Raw genomic sequence first — 19,376 nt, 5'->3', positions numbered from 1 at the left:
TTTTGCCTTGTGTGCCTTTTTTGCCCTGTGTGCCTTTTTTGCCTTGTGGGTGTGTTGTGGGTCAGTCAGTGTCCTGATCCCGTTGTGGGCATCGCGGTCCTAATGACCGTGTGGAGCCTCTGTGACATGGTGGGGCTTCCATGGAGGGTGATGTGTTGTGGTCGAGGCCGGTGCTGAGGGATTGTCAGGTGCCTACGGCCATACCACCCTGAGAGCGCCCGATCTCGTCTGATCTCGGAAGCTAAGCAGGGTCGGGCCCGGTTAGTACTTGGATGGGAGACCGCCTGGGAATACCGGGTGCTGTAGGCTTCTTTTGCTGCGTGCTGGGCAGCTGCTGCACGCTTTTGCTCGGGCAGCCGTGGCGAGGGGGACGAGGGAAGGGGCAGGTGTGCCTTGTGTGCCTTTTTTGCCTTGTGGGTGTGTTGTGGGTCAGTCAGTCTCTCGCTGCAGTCATGGGCAGGGGCTGTCCTGAGGGCCGTGTGGAGCCTCTGTGACATGGTGGGGCTTCCATGGAGGGTGATGTGTTGTGGTTGAGGCCGGTGCTGAGGGATTGTTGGGTGCCTACGGCCATACCACCCTGAGAGCGCCCGATCTCGTCTGATCTCGGAAGCTAAGCAGGGTCGGGCCCGGTTAGTACTTGGATGGGAGACCGCCTGGGAATACTGGGTGCTGTAGGCTTCTTTTGTTGCGTGCTGGGCAGCTGCTGCACGCTTTTGCTCGGGCAGCCGTGGCGAGGGGGACGAGGGAAGGGGCAGGTGTGCCTTGTGTGCCTTTTTTGCCTTGTGTGCCTTTTTTGCCCTGTGTGCCTTTTTTGCCTTGTGGGTGTGTTGTGGGTCAGTCAGTCTCTCGGTAGTCATGGGCAGGGGCTGTCCTGAGGGCCGTGAGGAGCCTCTGTGACATGGTGGGGCTTCCATGGAGGGTGATGTGTTGTGGTCGAGGCCGGTGCTGAGGGATTGTCAGGTGCCTACGGCCATACCACCCTGAGAGCGCCCGATCTCGTCTGATCTCGGAAGCTAAGCAGGGTCGGGCCCGGTTAGTACTTGGATGGGAGACCGCCTGGGAATACCGGGTGCTGTAGGCTTCTTTTGCTGCGTGCTGGGCAGCTGCTGCACGCTTTTGCTCGGGCAGCCGTGGCGAGGGGGACGAGGGAAGGGGCAGGTGTGCCTTGTGTGCCTTTTTTGCCTTGTGTGCCTTTTTTGCCCTGTGTGCCTTTTTTGCCTTGTGGGTGTGTTGTGGGTCAGTCAGTCTCTCGGTAGTCATGGGCAGGGGCTGTCCTGAGGGCCGTGAGGAGCCTCTGTGACATGGTGGGGCTTCCATGGAGGGTGATGTGTTGTGGTCGAGGCCGGTGCTGAGGGATTGTCAGGTGCCTACGGCCATACCACCCTGAGAGCGCCCGATCTCGTCTGATCTCGGAAGCGAAGCAGGGTCGGGCCCGGTTAGTACTTGGATGGGAGACCGCCTGGGAATACCGGGTGCTGTAGGCTTCTTTTGCTGCGTGCTGGGCAGGTGCTGCATGCTTTTGCTCGGGCAGCCGTGGCGAGGGGGACGAGGGAAGGGGCAGGTGTGCCTTGTGTGCCGTTTTTGCCTTGTGTGCCATTTTTGCCTTGTGTGCCATTTTTGCCTTGTGTGCCTTTTTTGCCTTGTGTGCCTTTTTTGCCTTGTGTGCCTTTTTTGCCGTGTGTGCCTTTTTTGCCTTGTGTGCCTTTTTTGCCTTGTGGGTGTGTTGTGGGTCAGTCAGTGTCCTGATCCCGTTGTGGGCATCGCGGTCCTAATGACCGTGTGGAGCCTCTGTGACATGGTGGGGCTTCCATGGAGGGTGATGTGTTGTGGTCGAGCCTGGTGCTGAGGGATTGTCAGGTGCCTACGGCCATACCACCCTGAGAGCGCCCGATCTCGTCTGATCTCGGAAGCTAAGCAGGGTCGGGCCCGGTTAGTACTTGGATGGGAGACCGCCTGGGAATACTGGGTGCTGTAGGCTTCTTTTGCTGCGTGCTGGGCAGCTGCTGCACGCTTTTCCTCGGGCAGCCGTGGCGAGGGGGACGAGGGAAGGGGCAGGTGTGCCTTGTGTGCCTTTTTTGCCCTGTGTGCCTTTTTTGCCTTGTGGGTGTGTTGTGGGTCAGTCAGTGTCCTGATCCCATTGTGGGCATCGCGGTCCTAATGACCGTGTGGAGCCTCTGTGACATGGTGGGGCTTCCATGGAGGGTGATGTGTTGTGGTCGAGGCCGGTGCTGAGGGATTGTCAGGTGCCTACGGCCATACCACCCTGAGAGCGCCCGATCTCGTCTGATCTCGGAAGCTAAGCAGGGTCGGGCCCGGTTAGTACTTGGATGGGAGACCGCCTGGGAATACCGGGTGCTGTAGGCTTCTTTTGCTGCGTGCTGGGCAGCTGCTGCACGCTTTTGCTCGGGCAGCCGTGGCAAGGGGGACGAGGGAAGGGGCAGGTGTGCCTTGTGTGCCTTTTTTGCCTTGTGTGACTTTCTTAACTTGTGTGCGTGTTGTGGGTCAGTCAGTCTCTTGGTGCAGTCATGGGCAGGGGCTGTCCTGAGGGCCGTGTGGAGCCTCTGTGACATGGTGGGTCTTCCATGGAGGGTGATGTGTTGTGGTCGAGCCTGGTGCTGAGGGATTGTCAGGTGCCTACGGCCATACCACCCTGAGAGCGCCCGATCTCGTCTGATCTCGGAAGCTAAGCAGGGTCGGGCCCGGTTAGTACTTGGATGGGAGACCGCCTGGGAATACCGGGTGCTGTAGGCTTCTTTTGCTGCGTGCTGGGCAGCTGCTGCACGCTTTTGCTCGGGCAGCCGTGGCGAGGGGGACGAGGGAAGGGGCAGGTGTGCCTTGTGTGCCTTTTTTGCCTTGTGTGCCGTTTTTGCCTTGTGTGCCTTTTTTGCCTTGTGTGCCTTTCTTACCTTGTGTGCGTGTTGTGGGTCAATCAGTCTCTCGGTGCAGTCATGGGCAGGGGCTGTCCTGAGGGCCATGTGGAGCCTCTGTGACATGGTTGGGCTTCCATGGAGGGTGATGTGTTGTGGTCGAGGCCGGTGCTGAGGGATTGTCAGGTGCCTACGGCCATACCACCCTGAGAGCGCCCGATCTCGTCTGATCTTGGAAGCTAAGCAGGGTCGGGCCCGGTTAGTACTTGGATGGGAGACCGCCTGGGAATACTGGGTGCTGTAAGCATGTCCATCCCTTTATTGAATTTTCCTAAATTTGTCTTTTCAGTTCGCTTTTCATTTTGGATTTATTTAATAATTTGTGGCTGTTTCATTCTTTTTATTATATTTTTTTTTTTTCTCATCTGTTGTTAATTTTTTTTATTTTTTTTCTAGTGTGTTGACTTTCGCATGTTTGTTATGCACATTTTCTGTTTTGCTCTTGTCCGTTGATTCTCACTGTATGTGGCCTGCCGTGCACTTTTGTCTTTGTAAGTTTGTGATGTTCTCTTGATAGGCAGTTTTTTATTCTGAGAGTTTTTTGTGCTGTCTTAATGCCTCTTTTTGTGTGTATTGATGTGTGTCTCAGAGGGTGCTTTTCCATGGCCTGGGTTGTGGAGTGTGCTGCTTGGTCTGTGTACTAGGCGAGGAGCCCCTGCGTTTCTGTTAGCGGCCGTGCCATGGTCTGGAACGCCCACTGCAAGATCCCATCCCACGTGCTCTGTGGGACAGCCCCAGTCATTTTCTCTTCCTATCCCACAGCCTTCCCCTCTTTCCACGCACATGCTGCCTGACCCACAGTTCCATGTCACCCTGTGGGCTGCACCAGAGACATGGTCCCTTTTTTATAGAATCTGCCTCTTGGTGTCACACAGAGTCTTACCTCACCTAGCAGAACATCGAGCTCCTCCCGGCTCAGCACAGGGTCAGTGCCAAGGGCTCCATCTTCTGCCTGTGTATGGAGAGATGTCCTGTGAGCTCCCTTGCTGCCCTCAGCCTGCTCACCTTTTAGTCACCTAGTGTGGGCCCAGCTCATGCTCCCCCATTACAGCTTCACTAAATTGCCTCCATGTGGTGTAGGTAGGTAGGTCACTCTGCCTGACCTACCTCTACCTTCCTGCTCCCCTAAGGCCCCACTTTTCCTCTCCCACCCCATTCCTGGCACTTCTTGTGCTGACCTTGGCTGCTGGAAGCAGTTGGTCTCCAGCTGCTGCGGTAGTGCCCAGACTATCTGTGTCCAGGGTGCCCGTGCAGGACGTGCACAGCTGTAGCCCCCTATACCATCAGATGTGATACAGACCAGTCAGGGCTGAACCTCCCAGGGAGGAACTAAGGCTGGGATGTGGGGCGTGATGGGGAACTCACCTGGGGTCCCCACTGGGAGCAGGACAGTGGTGGGGAGTGAGGATCCGGGTGCAGCAGCGGCTGCAGACACTCCCCTCCACTCCACCCGGCTGGGTGTCCCGTGCCGCCTCCCCCAGGACCTCAGCGGGTCTCTCCACAGGCAAGTCTGCCTCCAGCAGCTGGCCTGGCTCAGTCACTTTCTCCACACAGGAGCCACATCGCCATGTGCCGCTGCACAGCGCGAGCAGAGCAGTGAGGGCCGGCAGGGGCACTGGCATCCCTGTGTACCCTGGCACTCACCTGGGGACGTGAGGCAGCGGGGGCACCAGGCAGGCAAGGTGAAAGGCCCTGGGGCAGCCGTCACAGCAGATGAGCTCACCGCCATCACCGCATGCTGCACACTCATCCTCATTCTCCTGTTCCCGGGAGAGTGGGCAGGGGGTCATTGCCACCCTCATGGGCTGAAGCCATAGCTGTAGCAAGGTCTTTCACCCCCCCTTGCTCTCTCCCCCTCCATCACCCACCCTGCATTAAATACACCAATCCTTTCAGGGGTGGTAAAATAGCCTGTTTCTTGGGGGTAGTAACATGGTGCACCCCCAGTAGCTGAGCCCTGTTTCCTTTCCAAGGCCAGGGCAAATGGACATGCCAGGGAAACCACAACAGTTCCTCCTGAGGGTGCACCAGGTGTCACACCCAGGGCTCACCTGGTGGGGCACAAGGTCCTGGCTGTAGACAGTGGCTGCTTGCAGCTGGCCCTGGGGGTGCAATTGGGGTTCCCTGTTCTGTTGTGAGACAAAAAGGGGTTTGGAGAGGCACTGCTTGCACTGGGGGACACCCCCAGGCCATGGCTATGATGCCATGCAGGAAGAACCCCCTGCCACAGCCTTGACAGCTGCACAAGATGGGGGTGAAAACATCTGAGGGGGGCGTCCACACTTTGGCATACCTTGGGCTGGGCAGGGGGCTTCAGGCTGTGGCTTCTGCTCCTGGCCTCTGGCTCCTCGCAGGCAGTTGGGGTATATGGCTTGTCACCAGCTCTGCTGCCTGTCTTGGAGTGGCCTGCAAGAGAGGCCAGAGGCAGCTCCAGCTCCCCTTCCTGAGGGTGACTCCTGAATTTGGGGACTAAAAAGGGCAGGAGGTGGCTGGGCTGGGCTGTACTTACTTGGATCCAGCACATGTTTCATGAGGATGCCCTCGATGGCCCCACGGCTGACAGGCACCTCACCACCTGCCACAGCCACCGCTCTCTGCACCGAGGCAGCCACTGCCTGGAGAGCTGCGGGCAGGGCAGCGGCTCAGTGGGGTGGGCAAACAGGGAACACTGGCAGAGGCTGCCCTGGGGGTTTTGGCACTCACCACTGGCACGAGAGGTGCGGGGGTTATCTGTGCCCTCCGGCTTCTTCACAGTCTTTGCCTTCACCAGGGGCCCTGCAGCATCGTGAGGATGGGCATCAGGGGACACCCACAATACCTCAGGGGCAGCACCCCGCCCCATCTCCATCCTGCTCTGGGTCTCCATACCAGGACTGGCATTGTGCCGTGGAGCAGGCTGTGCCACCCGGGCCTTGTCCCGCTCCTCAGGGGCTTTCCTCTTGCCTTGGGGTCTGTGTGGGGCCGGTGCTGTGGGGCTCGGGGAGAGACGCCTTCCACGGCGCTGCCGCCCCAGCTCCACCTCTGCAAGAAGAAAAGGGACTGGGACAGGCAGCAGCACCCTGGCTGTCACCCCTGCCCCTGTCAGCCCCCGGGGGTGCCAGTCCCACCTGACCCCCTACTACCTCTGGGGAAGGCGCCGCGGAGAGGCCGGAGCCGGGAGTACCGCTCCAGGTTGTAGTCCTTGAAGAGGACGGCCCAGAAGTCTCGGACGGCGGCAGGGTCGCGGCCCAGCAGCCAGGTGAGCAGCGCGTGGAACGCGCGGTGGGAGCCCTCCCGCTCCGTGCGGCTCAGCGTCTCCTGCCGGGCACACCACCGCCCACGGGCTGCCCTCCGCCCTCCGGCACCAGCCCCCACAGCGCGGCCGGCCTGGCCTGCTCCGCAGCCTCACCTTGAAGATGTGGTCAGGGACGACATCGTGGTCAGCCAGGCCATGCAGCAGCGGGAAGACGTCGTCCACTGCCATGGCGATCTCGGTGCGGTGCAGCTTCAGCAGGCGGCGCAGGTCCCCGTCGCTGCCCGGGCCCGCCATGCCCGGGAACACGGCCCGCAGCCGCCCGTGCACTCCCCTTTAATACACCTTGGCCGCGGCACCAGAAACCTCATTGGACTCCCGCAGCCCCACTCATTTCTGTACGAGGCCGTAACCTGAGCCCGTTCCTCCCGCGGGGGCGGCGGTGCTGGGTTTATCCCCACGCCCCAGCCCCGGGCTTGAGGTCAGGCACTTCCCCAGCCCCGGGCGGCAGCAGCCAGCGTGGGGTCGGCTGTGCCGCTGGTGAAGGACACCCAACCCGGCTAGACCATCCCGGGGTGACCAGGGAGAGGGGGTCAGTGAAGTTCTGGCGAGGGACTCCCACCTCTCTCCTATCTGCGGTCACCCAGGCGTCTCCCAAAATTTCTGGACTTTCCACAGGACCTGTTTCTCTCATCCAGAAACTCAGCTGCAGGAGCATGTGGGAAGTAGGCACCCAACAGTTTGGGGGTGTGACGGCAACGAGAGTCAGGGTGCCTTTGAGTGTGTCTTCCCCCCACACTGCCCACTTCCCTTCCCAGCGCCTCTCACCAACAGTGTGGTCTGTCTCAAGATAGAAACACAGGGTACTGCAGGAGGAACTGCCTGGGTGCTCACATAATGAATGCATTCCAGAGACAGAGGAGCCAAGATGTGAGTGATTTAGGGGCACACTGGCCTGCAAAAGCATACAAAATGCTGCTGGAGGCTGGGCCAATTAAGCAAACTGCTCTCCTGCAGGTAGCTTCTGTGAGGCAGCAGTAAGTGCTGACACACAAAGAAACTCCACAGAAGATGTGTTGGGGTACCATTGAGGATGTGAACAAGCAAACATCTCGCCAGGGCCATAGCAGTGCCACGAGTGTGCCCAGGGAATACCTGGGCAGGTGCAGCCCACACCTCTGTCAATACCCAGTTCCCAAAACTGAGCGTAAGAGCTGCAAGAAGCTTGGAGACAGGGAGAAGCTGGCTCCTTGAAAGCATCTGGCATAGAAAAGTCTGGGAGTCTGGCTGCTCTCTACCAGGTAGCTGAGAAAGAGAAAGCTCAACAGCTCCTACCCCAACTCCCAGACATTTGGATTTCCCCAGGATCAATTTCTAGCCTCCCTCACTCTGAAGGTGTATCTGGGCTGTGCAGGAGGCTCTGCCAGGGGTGCTCTGGCTGTCCTGAGGCCCCTGACCTGAGCAGGACTGGAGCGCGGTGCAAGACGGGACACTGCTGGACAGCACAAGAGGATACAGGGAGGAACTTTAACTGCTATGTCTTAAAAGAATGGAGCAGTATCTACTGGTTCCAAAGCTGTGCCAGGAGGAAGCATCTGCTGTCAAGAAACTCAGGAAGAATAACAAGACAACACCCTTGGCGAGAGCAGGAAATACCCTTGCACGTGTCTGGTTAATAAATTAATGTGGTTGCCTTTGGAAAAGCTCGCCCTGCAGCTCCTTTCAGCATTCAGGGGGATTTTTCCTGTGGAGGCAGTGAGAGCCATAGGATGGGGGTAGGGCAGCTGTCATGCCGGGTTCCTGTGCCCCGCACCAGGATTTCTGTGCCTAGCTAGCTCTGCCACAGTGGGGATGGCTTCACCACCACCTGTGCCATGCATCCCCCTGCTCCCCGCCTCCGTGGCAAAAAACGTGGCTGTCGGGTGACACAGGAGGTTCATCTCCCCTCCTGGAGCTCTCTGCTGAAGCCCGGCCACTGGCGCTGAGCACAAGCACAGTTGTGACACAGCCTCACAGGTCTGCTCCACTCTTCCCAGGAACAGTTTTCCCCAGTATCGCACAGGCAGTGCCACAATTTATCACTGTCACCCTGTGTTAAGCTGTCTGGCATAGCTGGTCTAGGATGAGGCTCTGGCACTTCCCCCTGCCTGCCCAGCTCCCTCGTGGGGATACACTGCCCAACACTCCATGAGCCATATGCCCACAGAGTTGGGCTTGGACTTGTTTTAAATTCCAGCTTTGTGACTCTTTCTGTGCTGAGTCACAGACGTTGTTTTCCACATCCAGCCCGCTCACTAGTTCCATGATTTGCATTTTGGGTTGTTTTTTTTTTTTGTGTTCCTTCCCCTTTCTGAGAGGGGCAGGAGGCAGAGCACTGGCCACAAGAGGCACATCCATCCTGGGAAATCAGGCGGGTGTTTCAGTATAACCTCACTCTGGCCAGCCTGGGCAGCTCTAAGGAAATTGTAAAGGCTGCAAAAAGGCAACTTTTGCCTGAGGCTGGCATGTGCCCTGCCTGGCTGTCAGGGCCCCAGGCTGGGATGCATGGCTTTCAGGATGCCCTCTCCTTTCTATTGCTCCCCCAGCAGAAACCAGGACTCAAGGGGCAAAGGTTGACAATGTTCCTGCCCAAATACCCACTAAAATCAGTGACTCAGCATCCAGCACAAGTATTTGTAGCCCTTGGGATGCATCTCGATTCCCTCCTGCAAAAGCTGTTGATGCAAACACGCCCCTTCCACCATTTCCTATTTCCCTTTCTTGCTGAAGTCCTGTGGTGTAAACCATTGCTGTGTCTCTCTTGGACACAACTGCCCCTCACTCATCTCAAACAACATCCCTGAACCACAGGCAGGAGAGAACAGGCATCAGTGGAGCACTCATGAATGGGATCACACCAGGAAGGCAGGGAGGCCCCACCTCAGTCTCTGATGCCAGTCCCACCACACCTGAGGAACACAGAGTCCTCATGGAACACTGCCACTGTGTGCAGAGATTTTATTCCTCTCCCCTTACCTTCAGCTGCTCCAGGTTCCAGCATCTTTGAAAAAAAGGGCTTCATGTGGGCCCCTGTGCCAGATTCCCATTTCATGCAGCTTCCCTACCACCACCCCACACAGTCTGGACAGGAGCAGCTCCACCTGCATGCATCCCAGCTGCCCCTGCAAGGATCTGGGAGGGAGAGCTGAAGCAGAGAAGATTTACTTTAGCTTCAGTTTCCTCTTTCCTCCCCCTTTAGAAAGAAGAAACAAAAGCCCAGAGGTATGTTATATTAATTTATTTGGGACACACCAAAAAGGAAAGTCAACAACTGTTAAGGTACAAAAGTACAGAATCCTGGGACAAGATTTACTGTCCTGATTAAAAAGGCACCATGGTCCCAAAGAAGAGTAATCAGAATACCAGAATACACGATTTAGAAATTTTCCCCCTGTTGCAGCAGAAAAAGAGCCAGGCTTTGGCTCTATCCACAGTCAAACCCAGTTAAAAAAATCCCAAATATGATTTTAACGTGATAAACTCTGCTCAGCCTGTACAGGATGTCGTGAAAAGAATCACAGCCTAGGAGTTGGTCAGATTTTTTGTCTTATGTTGAAACAGTGAAGGTGATTAATCACTAAATAGGTAACAAGGAGGACAGCAGAATGCTGACACCTGCAGCTTGACTTTCTGTCAGACACATCAGTTCAACTGAGACCAGCAGGCTGAGTGTGGGGCTTCTGAATGAAATGTAATTCCCTGTGGTAGACAGGAAGTCAAATTTGACAACCTTAAATTCCCTGAATCCCTGAAAATCATAAAGCACTATACAGCTGTGTTCCATATCCGAGCCAACCCAAATGGATTTGCTTTTCACACAAGCATTTATACTTCAGCTATATCTGTAATAAAAAGGGGGCTTACAGCAGTTATTAAAAAACTTCTACTTTGGCGAGGTCCGAGCTTGGCTATATTCCCTGCTGAAACAGAGCTGCTGGTGTAGAGACCCAGTGAGAGGCTCAATCCAGCACCTCCAGGCTGGAAGGCAAATAGTTTAAACGTGACATAATTTGCATGGGGAGGTCAGTGAAGCATGTCAGAGGAGATGGAGGGAGGCTGCGAAGCCTCAGGCAGAGGAGTCTCAAGGGTGCTGCTACCAAACCTGTAAAACTACGAGTGGTGCAGAGCACACGGCGGGCACTAAATACTTTGGAGCGACTTACCATGAAGAGTTTGTCAGAGACACAGAGCAAGGACCTCAGCAGTAAGGAGCACAGTCCCTGAGAAGGGACACGCAACTCACAGCCAGGCAGATCTGTGCCAGGTAGCCCAGGCTGGAGCCTGCCTGGGCAGCCCAGCCGGGGCCGCTGTGTCCCAGGAGACCAGCAGCTGCTCTGTGTTTCATTCCTCCTTTGGCACAAGACTTCAAAGCAGTCTGAAGACTGATTCATCAAAAGTAAATGAACTGTCAAAATTATTCGTACATGCATTTATTGTTAAAGGGAGCAAAAGCCAAAGAATGAAAGAGCACGAGTTAACGTCAGTAAATGATGTGCAGGACGGAGAGGAAAGAAACGGGGAAAAGCTGAGATACTGGAGTGGGGAAACCAACATTCACACTGGAAGGTAAATTTTAAAACCAGGCAAGTTTGCGCTCTTTCTACCACAGATCTTTTGTGGACAAATAAGAGACTTGGGGGTTTTCCATTTTCAGTGTGGTCTGGCAAGGTTTGGGCATCTCACCAGAGAGATCTCCAGCACTGGGTTTCACTGGAAGTTCAAGTCTCTTACCTTTAAAAACCAGTATAAAGCAACTCTTAACTAAAAAAGTTACAGATATGTCACTGCTCAGGATGTACGTGGGCGAGAGGGTCACGCTTTGTTCAAACAACCTCCGGGTGGAAAACTACCATCTCCCCCCGTGCTGGTCTACATACACCACCTCGGGGGTGGAAGAGCAAGCCCAGATCTGGGTGCCTGCTGCTGTGAACACCACAGCTACACCTGGGAAGGCTTATTCTTCCCTATGTCCTAAAAAGGCAGTATAACAGTTTATAAAATTACTCTCATCTTAAAACTAAATAATGCAATTTGCATTTTCTCCTATGTTAACCCCCTCCCCTGAAAGATAAAACATTACCACTTCATTTAGAATTCACACCCCAGATCCTAGATTAGGGACTTCACGATAAAACTCATCCAGTTATGGGAAGGTTTATCCTGATCAAGGAAACGTTGGTAAAATAGAATCTAGAATGAAACATTCAGAATCACCAATGCTTTAACAGCCAAAGCACTCCACTGTCTTCTGCTCCCTGCCTGTTCCTCAAACAGGAGAGCAGTCCCTTTCCAAAAGCACAGCGTGCCTCTCTGGGGCTGGTGACACATGCTGCAAACCCACTTCCTTCCTGGCAGAAATGCCAGCTCCCGCAGGAAGAGGCCAAGCATCTTTCACCCCCACTGCAGCCAGGGCTCTTTAGCACAGGGATTTTCTTTTAGCAACAAGTCCAAGTTATCACCCTGCAGTAAATCCGTGTCCTGATTCATGCTGTTGGGCCACCACTGGCTCAGAAATGTTGAGACTTCCAAACCCCACGGATGCAGACGGGACCTTGGAAGAAGAGGCTTATTTGCTACGTAACCTTGGATCATCCGCTGCATTTGAGCCTTGGCATCACTGGCTGCTGACAGCTCATCCTTCCAAATCCATATGGTTTAGTCCTTGCTGTCATTGTCATCATTGCAGCCCTCTTCCCTGGAGGCAGCATGTTCCTGAGCTCTGGCTTGAGGATCTACAACAATCACTTCCAATGGATGGTGGGATTTCAAACTTGCCTAACGTGTGCATTGCCACCTTGTACTCCAGCAGCTCTGCCCGCTCTCTGCGGCGGGCACTAGCAGTTTTTCACCTTTTCCACAGTCTCGTAGAAGCCTGGCCTGACCCTGCGGATGCTCATCCGTATGTGCTCGCCCTCCAGGGGCAGGTCAGTGCCGGCAGCGGCTGCAGTGCAGCGGCGCTTCCGCCGGCCCCGCAGTGAGAAGGCCGGGGCGCCACCGTTCTCCTCCTCCACAGGGTACAGCTCATCCACGCTTGTGCCCTCATCCGACTGCTCCTCACCCTTGTACTTCATCTCCTTTGCCTTGTTGCTCTCCTTCTCTTCCCTGGCGAGCTTCCTGAAGTGCTCCAGACACTGTATCTTCTGCCTTCTTTCCATCATCTTCAGCTCCTGCTTCTCTGTGAAATCTTCATAGTACATTTTTCTCTCATTCCTCTGATCTTCCAGAAACTTCCACTCAATGCTGGTCATTTTTATCCCACTGTACTCCTCCAGTTTATCCCTCATGTGTGTGTCTGTACAAAACACATCAAAGAGCTTCTCTGAACTCTCATTGAATCTGTCGGCTCGCTCGGAAAAAGCCTGGTTCTGTCTCTGCTTCCTGGTCTGGTACAATCGGGTGAACTCCTCATACATTTTGAGGATGAGTTTCTTTATGCTCTGCGTGGCGATGGTGTGCAGGTTGCAGACCAGCCAGTGTTCCTGCAGGTGCTCTGCGAGAAGCTGGGCCGCATCCTCCTTGGAGCGCTGGGCCTGGCCGGCCCTCTTGGGCTGCAGCAGGTACAGCATGTTCTGCACCACATCCTTCTTGGTGGGCAGCACCCCCTGCGTGAAGCCCGAAGACTCCACGTATTCCACAGTCCCCAGGGTCTTCCGTGCCCTCACCTCAGTGTCCAGTGATTCCATCACTGCTCAGTAGTTCTGTGGTTACGACATAATCTGAAAGACAGGAGGAAAAGAAAGGAATGTGTCAAACGAGGCAGTTTTTTCCACGCAGCAGAAACAAGCCGATGTAAGCCGTGCTGAGGCCAATGGGACGCGGGGCTTTGCGGCGCTCCGCCGCTGTTGGACGGCTGCGTTAGCTCAGCCCATCCCAGCCCCTGTTCCGCGAGCCTATCGTTCCTCGGAGCGGCTCCCAGAGCCTAATACGGCGCGTCTGCGTGCGGGAACTCGGCTTTAATTGAGTTCTGCACTTCGCCTTGTCAATTACAGCGAGGCAGGCACGCCGGGGCCGCAGCGCCGGCCCGGCCCGCGGCTCCGCCCGCCTGACCCCGCACAGCGCCCGAGCCGCCCGCTTCCCCCGCGGCCCGCCGCGCCGCCGCCCCCCCGGGACGCGGAGCCGCGAGGCACGGCCGCCTCAGGCGCATTCCCGGGCAGCTCCCGCGTCGCGGCGCCGCACCGAGGGACCCCGCGCGGCGCTGAGTCACGGCGCGGCGGGCCCCAGGGGCCGCCCGCCCCAGCCCCGCGCGGAGGTCATCGCTGCTCGCCCCGGCACCCCCTGCCCGGCGCTCACCGCCATCGCGCGGAGCGCGGCGCGGAGCCTGCGCGGGGCGCGGCACGGGAACCGCGCCGACGGTGCCGCCGCCATCTTGGCCAGGGGAAGCGCCGCCGCTCCCTGGCCTGCGGTCCGCTCCGGAAGTACCGCCCACCCGCGCGCGCCGGAAGCGCACCGCTCGCGAGCCACGCCCATCCCGACTCGGGCCGCGCGCGAGCAGCGCGTGAGTGACACCCGCCGCGACGTGGGGGGGGACAGGGGGACGGGGGCTCGCGCGCCGCCCGCCGCGAGCTCCGTGCGCGCGCAGGGCCCGGCCAATGGGCTGGCGGCCGGGGGAGCGGCGTGACGGAGCGCTACTGCGGGGCAGCTGATTGGTCAGTGCCCTGAGAGCGGCGGCCAGGGAGCTGATTGGTGGGGGCCTTGGCTGTGGGGCAGGCGGGAGGGAGCTGATTGGTGGGTGGTTGGCTGTGGGGCAGGCGGGAGGGAGCTGATTGGTGGGACCGTGGCTGTGGGGCAGGCGGGAGGGTGGTGGGTTGTTGTGGTGCCCAGGCAGGGCAGGTGCCTGGCCCCCACGGGCAGCCACATGTCTGTACCCCCGGTGGCAGGTTGGTGACGGCCAGGCGGTGGCAGTGACAGTGACAGCAGCGATGGGCATGGGGACAGAGCCGGCGGAGGTGCACTGTGACTCATTGCAGGGGTGAGGCCCTGCCCTGCCCCGTGCTGCCCCCTGTGCCCCCCAGCGCGGCTTATCTGCCCCTGCTCCTACAGGAGGATCTACCTGGATTACAACGCCACCACCCCCCTGGCTCCTGAGGTGGCCCAGGCCGTGTGGGATGCCATGTGCCAGGCCTGGGGCAACCCCAGCAGCTCCCACCCCGCAGGTAGGGATCACGATGGGCCACGTTGCCCCCTCGGGCTGGGCCCTGTGGTGACAGGAGCCCGCAGGAGCTGCTAGATCTGGTCCTGCAGGCAGCAAGGCAAAGGAGCTCATCGGCAGCGCACGGGAGAGCCTGGCGAAGATGCTAGGAGGCCGCCCTGAGGACATCGTCTTCACCTCGGGGGGCACGGAGGTGGGAGCAGAGGGGACCCCCTTCCTGGGAATCCCTGCCTGCCACCCCTTCTCCAGCAACCAGCGATGAGGAGGGTAGGGATGAAGGGCACTGTGCTTCTTCTGAGCCTGCATTTTCCCTCTCCTTCCCTTCTTCAGGCGAACAACATGGTGATCCACACTGCCTGCAGGCACTTCCACGACAGCCAGCGTGGGCTGGGGGACAGCCGGGGCATACCACACATCGTGACATCGAGCGTAGAGCACGACTCCATCCGCCTGCCCCTGGAGCAGCTGGGGAGGGAGGGCCTGGCAGGTGAGTGGCGCAGGCACAGATGAGGTTTGAATGGGGGACTTGTCTCTGCTGGTGATTTTGGAGGAGGGCAAGATCCTGCATGCTCTGTGATGTTCCACTTTCTCCCCCTGGAGAAGGGCACCATTTCTCCTTGTGGTTGCCCATGTTGCCCCAGGCTGGATGTGTCACCTCCCTGCTCTGTGCCTGTGTTCCCACTGCCCACACACTCCTGCCCTGCTCAGCGGGGCACATGCAGCCCTGAGCGCTCACAGCCTACCCAGCCAGCCTCAGGGCTTGTCTCCTGGCCTGCAGAAGCCACCTTTGTGCCTGTGTCCCCACGGAGCGGGCAGGCAGAGGTGGACGATGTCCTGGCTGCCATCCAGCCAAACACCTGCCTGGTCTCCCTCATGCTGGCCAATAATGAGACTGGGGTCATCATGGTGAGTATGTGCAGAGAGGGGGATGGGGCACAGATCCCCTCGCAAAGAGGCGGTGACAGAGGGGAGCAGAAGGGATGCAGACCCTCATCCCTGCCACCAGCCCGTCGCAGAGCTGAGCCAGCGCATCTGTGCCCTCAACCGGCGCAGAGCAGCAGAGGCTCTGCCCAGGATCCTGGTGCACACAGATGCAGCACAGATGATTGGCAAGGGGCGCGTGGACGTGCAGGAGCTGGGCGTGGACTACCTGACCATCGTGGGACACAAGGTGTGACCCTGCTCGTGTGGCCCAGCTGCTGATCACCCTGTGTGACATCTCTGCTGGGGTGCCAGGGGGACTTTGGGTGCCCCACGCAGCTTGGTACCTCACAAGTAGCCAAAGTTCTCCTGCTGGGTGGTGCTCTGCAGATAGACTTCACTCCCGTGGAAGCTGTCTGTGCTGGGGGCCAGGAGACTGAGCATGGGGAGCAGCTCTGTAATGGCGTGTGCCTGTGTGATGGGCAGGGGCCAGCACTGGAGGGCACTCAGATTTGGGCAGGAGGGCAGGAAGCACTGTCAGCGCAGTCAGTGTCCCCACAGTCACTGTGGCTATCCTCACAGTTCCACGGCCCACGGATTGGAGCGCTGTACATTCGCAGCCCCGGCACCACCACCCCGCTGCACCCCATGCTCTTCGGAGGGGGACAGGAGAGGAGTTTCCGGCCAGGGTAAGGGTGCAGGTGGTTACCTGGAGAGCTGGGCACCTGGCTGGTGGCCAAGCCACATGGGCTGCCTTGTCTGAGCTGAGCTGGCAGCTGTGTCACCTGCCAGCCCTGGGGCGAGCAGCCCAGCACGGCAAGGAAATGGATCTGTGCATGGAAACTCCCTGGAGCTCAGGCGTTCCCAAGCATGTAACTTCAGGGTGGAACGGCCTCCTTAACCACCTCAGAGAGGTGTGCAGGAGCCCCTGCCAGCTGTGAGGAGTCCCATGAGGAAATGTCTGTGTCTTAAGCTTGGGTTTCTGGTCTGGAGAAATAACTCACTGGTCCCTGTTCCCTTCCAGCACTGAGAACACCCCGATGATTGCCGGCCTTGGCCAGGTCAGTTGGAATGGTCAGGGGTGAGTGGTGCAGACCCAGCACAGAGACAGCCACTTATGCTCCCTGGTTGTCAGAAGGGACAAACTTGGGATATGTGGGAGGGAGGGTGAGCTGGGAAAGGTGGTGGGGCTTTCTGATGCCAGTCGAAGGAGGTGCTTTGGCATGCTTGCTGTAGGTTTGCAGCCCTGACAATCACCCTGCTCACATGACACGGGGCACCGAGCGGGGACATGGGGGACCTGGCACTGCAAAGGCTGTTCTAGGCTGGGATCACATCCCAGGGACCATGCACAGAGGGAGAGTTCCAAGGGTCACTGGTGGAGCCTGTCTGTGTGTTCTCAGGCTGCAGAGTTAGTGAACAAGAACTGGGAGGCCTATGAGGCTCATATGCGGGATGTCCGGGATTACCTGGAGGCCACGCTGGAGGTGAGCGCATGTGGTCCCTTCCCGCAGGCTCAGGCTGCAGGGTGTGGGGCCTGGAGCAGGGTGGGTATGTCCCTCTGGCCCTGCCCACCCCCTCGTAAGGACAGAGCTGCTTGGAAACCCCAGAGAAGTTCACAGCCCTCTGGTTTCTCCAGGCCTCCTTTGGGAAGCAGAGGATTTGCTTCAACAGTCACTTTAAGGGCTCCAAGCGACTCTGCAACACCTGTAATTTCTCCATCCTGGGCTCAGGCCTTCAAGGTAGCTCTTACCTTGCTGCTGTCCCATGATATTTCCACAGAGCCAAGCACCTGCCCCTCACAGCACCTGTGGCTGAGACTGACGGGCACTTAGCATGGCTCAGGCAGGGAGGTGAGGCAGGAGCAGCCCCTGGAGAGAGCCTTGGCAGTGTGAGAGCTGTGCTTGTGTTGCTTGTGCTGCAGGACGAAGGGTTCTGGCTCACTGCAAGGTGCTCCTCGCCAGCGTCGGGGCTGCCTGCCACTCTGAGAAGGGGGATCGGTGAGCAGACAGCTTTTCCAGCCCCTGGGTTCTTCCCAGAGGACAGCAGGTTGGGAGGGATGGAAGCAGGACAGGGGAAGGGACAGTGGGTAGCTTGGGCAGAATCACCTGAAACAAAGAAGGTACAGAGCTTTCCAGAGGGGCTGAATGGCTATGAAAGGGATTTTTGCAGGAGACAGAGCTGGAATGCTTGATTGCTGCTTGGAAGGAGTTTGTCTTTCCCAGCTTTGGTTATCCAGCTAAGTTTGGAAGTACTTTTGAACCCCTGGCACTTCCAGAAAAGAGCCTGCCCTGTTCCTGCGTGTGCCTGGCTCACCTGCTCCAGCCCTGCTTGGGTCTCCAGATGGCTCCTTTAGGGGCTATGAGGACTGTGGGTGCTTTTGGCCTGGTCTAGAGCAATGCCCTGTGGATGTGGCAGAGCTGCCAACCCACAGGGACATGGAACAGATCCCCCAGAGGGCAACAAGCCTAGTGGGATTGGGTGTCCCTGGAAAGCAAACGGGCTGTGCAGGGGATAGGTGCCCTGGAGTGTATCTGCAGATGTGATTGCTCCTGGGCTTGGTGAGGCTCCCTGCTGATGTGCGGGGCTTCCTCGACTTTCGTGTCCAATCTCCTCCTCCTGGCTGTGTTCCAGGCCCTCCCCAGTGCTGCTGAGCTGCGGGATTCCCCCAGAGGTGGCGCAGAACGCGCTGCGGCTGAGCGTGGGGCGTGGCACCACACGGGCAGACGTGGACAGGGCCGTGCAGGACCTCGTGCAGGCAGTGCAGGAGCTGGAGCGGGACCAGGCCCCGTAGACCCCTGAACTGCTCCACAGACACCACTCAGGTTCTTGGGGTGGGCCCCTGGGTGCAAGCTGCCTGTGCCAGCCTGGGCTCAGGGGTGGCAGGGGGAGGTTCTGAGGAGAGGGCTTGGCTGCTTTGGGGCTGGGGCAGCTCCGCCAGGGCTTGCCCAGGACTCAGCCCTGCTGCACAGTGGAGCCTTTTGCAGAGTCCTGTTGTCCAGTGCCCATGGCTTGCCAGTTGTACCTATCTGGGTGCCTGCACAGGTGTGTGTTGGCACAGCTGAGCCTCAGAGCTCAAGTCCCTGCACAGGGGACAGGTATGGAAGCCATGGAAGGAGGAGCCTCATGACCTGGTTGCTTTCCACAAAGGAAGCCTTCCCGCTGCCTGAGCAGCCAGAAGAAGAAAGACCATCTGCCCCAGAGTGAAATGAGGAGTTGACAGAAGCACAGCAGGATTCTGGGCTGGCAACTGCTCTGCCCTGAGTTGTCAAAGGGATTTCTGACTGGGCAGAGCTTTCCCAGCACTGCTTTGCTTTACTAGTTCCCCTCTTCTGTCCTTCCTACAGGGGCCAGAGCTTCTGTTGCCAGCTCCACCTGCTCCTCAAGGAAACAGTTGTCGGGGCAGCTGTGACTGTGCCAGCACCTGAGGGACCCCTGCGTGGCCCAGGGGGTCTCTGTCATCACCAGCACTGGAGGACACAAGTGTCACATGGATCAGGAGTGTTGCCATCTGGGCTGGCTGATGTCAAGGAACTTGATCTCCCTAAGTATTCATAGGAATAAAAGTAATTGCTGATTCTTTTCACAAGTAAAATGTATTTTCTATGGGGGAAGCTGGACTGGTTGGAGCCATCTGAGTGATGCCTTTTCCCTCAGAAAATGCTTCTGTCACAGAACAGAGGCACAGGCAGCTGGAGTGGGAGGTGCCTGCAGGGCCTGGTTGGCACAGAGTCTGTGGACACAGGTGCTGGCTTTTCTCTTTACAGCCACACATTAGAATTACCAGGAATACTATTTGGGCTCATAAAACCCGGGGCTCTTGGCAAATCTGGTGTCTTTCTGGAGTTTTAGGACCTAAGCACTCTGAGTGACAGTCACTGATGCTGCCAGGCTGGTCAGTATTGCCATGCTGCTCACACCACCATCTCAAATGCATTCTTTTATTTCTCCATTTTTCCCACTCCTTTGGATAATACTCAAAACCTCCTTTAGGAACCATAGAAGGGATTTGGGTCTGTTGCAGGGCTTGATCTTTAATCTGTTATGGACCTCACAGTTCATGGGGACTTGTCATAGCTGTGATACAGCTGGAGATTCAGCTTTTGGG

At 57.6% G+C, this 19,376-nt stretch overlaps 3 protein-coding genes and 8 non-coding genes across 11 annotated transcripts; 9 read left to right on the top strand and 2 right to left on the bottom strand.

The window, feature by feature from the left end:
- The first annotated feature begins 190 nt into the window (after window positions 1-190).
- LOC144246863 (5S ribosomal RNA) lies at window positions 191-309 on the top strand. The gene has a single exon (XR_013340594.1). It is a non-coding gene; the product is annotated as a 5S ribosomal RNA (ribosomal RNA).
- A 250-nt stretch (window positions 310-559) lies between these two features.
- LOC144246840 (5S ribosomal RNA) lies at window positions 560-678 on the top strand. Its single transcript, XR_013340571.1, has one exon. It is a non-coding gene; the product is annotated as a 5S ribosomal RNA (ribosomal RNA).
- A 284-nt stretch (window positions 679-962) lies between these two features.
- On the top strand, window positions 963-1,081 carry LOC144246852 (5S ribosomal RNA). The gene has a single exon (XR_013340583.1). It is a non-coding gene; the product is annotated as a 5S ribosomal RNA (ribosomal RNA).
- A 284-nt stretch (window positions 1,082-1,365) lies between these two features.
- LOC144246911 (5S ribosomal RNA) lies at window positions 1,366-1,484 on the top strand. Its single transcript, XR_013340643.1, has one exon. It is a non-coding gene; the product is annotated as a 5S ribosomal RNA (ribosomal RNA).
- Window positions 1,485-1,859: 375 nt separating this feature from the next.
- On the top strand, window positions 1,860-1,978 carry LOC144246839 (5S ribosomal RNA). Its single transcript, XR_013340570.1, has one exon. It is a non-coding gene; the product is annotated as a 5S ribosomal RNA (ribosomal RNA).
- A 267-nt stretch (window positions 1,979-2,245) lies between these two features.
- On the top strand, window positions 2,246-2,364 carry LOC144246841 (5S ribosomal RNA). Its single transcript, XR_013340572.1, has one exon. It is a non-coding gene; the product is annotated as a 5S ribosomal RNA (ribosomal RNA).
- A 268-nt stretch (window positions 2,365-2,632) lies between these two features.
- Window positions 2,633-2,751, top strand: LOC144246830 (5S ribosomal RNA). Its single transcript, XR_013340561.1, has one exon. It is a non-coding gene; the product is annotated as a 5S ribosomal RNA (ribosomal RNA).
- Window positions 2,752-3,055: 304 nt separating this feature from the next.
- On the top strand, window positions 3,056-3,174 carry LOC144246871 (5S ribosomal RNA). Its single transcript, XR_013340602.1, has one exon. It is a non-coding gene; the product is annotated as a 5S ribosomal RNA (ribosomal RNA).
- A 393-nt stretch (window positions 3,175-3,567) lies between these two features.
- AIRE (autoimmune regulator) lies at window positions 3,568-6,456 on the bottom strand. Its single transcript, XM_077785783.1, has 11 exons — window positions 6,316-6,456; window positions 6,050-6,224; window positions 5,796-5,948; window positions 5,631-5,702; window positions 5,221-5,333; window positions 4,979-5,056; window positions 4,572-4,687; window positions 4,293-4,502; window positions 4,106-4,202; window positions 3,811-3,879; window positions 3,568-3,648 (listed from the first exon to the last, which is right to left on the bottom strand). Exons 1-11 carry the CDS (start codon window positions 6,454-6,456, stop codon window positions 3,568-3,570), a joined length of 1,305 nt encoding a protein of 434 aa, XP_077641909.1.
- A 2,965-nt stretch (window positions 6,457-9,421) lies between these two features.
- LOC110474064 (uncharacterized) lies at window positions 9,422-13,629 on the bottom strand. Its single transcript, XM_021537155.3, has 2 exons — window positions 13,489-13,629; window positions 9,422-12,914 (listed from the first exon to the last, which is right to left on the bottom strand). The coding sequence occupies exon 2, from the start codon at window positions 12,879-12,881 to the stop codon at window positions 12,033-12,035; it is 849 nt and encodes a 282-aa protein (XP_021392830.1). The 5' UTR covers window positions 12,882-12,914; window positions 13,489-13,629; the 3' UTR covers window positions 9,422-12,032.
- A 6-nt stretch (window positions 13,630-13,635) lies between these two features.
- SCLY (selenocysteine lyase) lies at window positions 13,636-18,863 on the top strand. The gene is made up of 14 exons (XM_021537149.2): window positions 13,636-13,693; window positions 14,076-14,167; window positions 14,239-14,351; window positions 14,440-14,540; window positions 14,678-14,834; window positions 15,126-15,253; window positions 15,354-15,518; window positions 15,851-15,957; window positions 16,293-16,329; window positions 16,672-16,755; window positions 16,908-17,010; window positions 17,193-17,268; window positions 17,903-18,093; window positions 18,616-18,863. The coding sequence occupies exons 2-13, from the start codon at window positions 14,118-14,120 to the stop codon at window positions 18,060-18,062; spliced, it is 1,281 nt and encodes a 426-aa protein (XP_021392824.2). The 5' UTR covers window positions 13,636-13,693; window positions 14,076-14,117; the 3' UTR covers window positions 18,063-18,093; window positions 18,616-18,863.
- The last annotated feature ends 513 nt before the right edge of the window (window positions 18,864-19,376 follow it).

The sequence above is a fragment of the Lonchura striata genome, chromosome 10, assembly GCF_046129695.1.
Source record: "Lonchura striata isolate bLonStr1 chromosome 10, bLonStr1.mat, whole genome shotgun sequence".
Taxonomy (NCBI): domain Eukaryota; kingdom Metazoa; phylum Chordata; class Aves; order Passeriformes; family Estrildidae; genus Lonchura; species Lonchura striata.
The sequence above is the reverse complement of the archived record's forward strand: the minus strand, read 5'-3'. Positions and strand labels throughout refer to the sequence as shown.

Excerpts from the sequence above, each read along its gene's own strand:
- AIRE (XM_077785783.1), bottom strand. The coding sequence starts at position 6,456 with ATGGCGGGCCCGGGCAGCGACGGGGACCTGCGCCGCCTGCTGAAGCTG. Across the intron at positions 6,225-6,315 it reads TCCCTGACCACATCTTCAAG|GAGACGCTGAGCCGCACGGA; the intron begins GTGAGGCTGCGG and ends TGTGCCCGGCAG. Across the intron at positions 3,880-4,105 it reads AACTGCTTCCAGCAGCCAAG|GCAGAAGATGGAGCCCTTGG; the intron begins GTCAGCACAAGA and ends CTCCATACACAG.
- LOC110474064 (XM_021537155.3), bottom strand. The coding sequence starts at position 12,881 with ATGGAATCACTGGACACTGAGGTGAGGGCACGGAAGACCCTGGGGACT.
- SCLY (XM_021537149.2), top strand. The coding sequence starts at position 14,118 with ATGGGCATGGGGACAGAGCCGGCGGAGGTGCACTGTGACTCATTGCAG. Across the intron at positions 16,330-16,671 it reads TGATTGCCGGCCTTGGCCAG|GCTGCAGAGTTAGTGAACAA; the intron begins GTCAGTTGGAAT and ends GTGTGTTCTCAG. Across the intron at positions 17,011-17,192 it reads CCTGGGCTCAGGCCTTCAAG|GACGAAGGGTTCTGGCTCAC; the intron begins GTAGCTCTTACC and ends CTTGTGCTGCAG.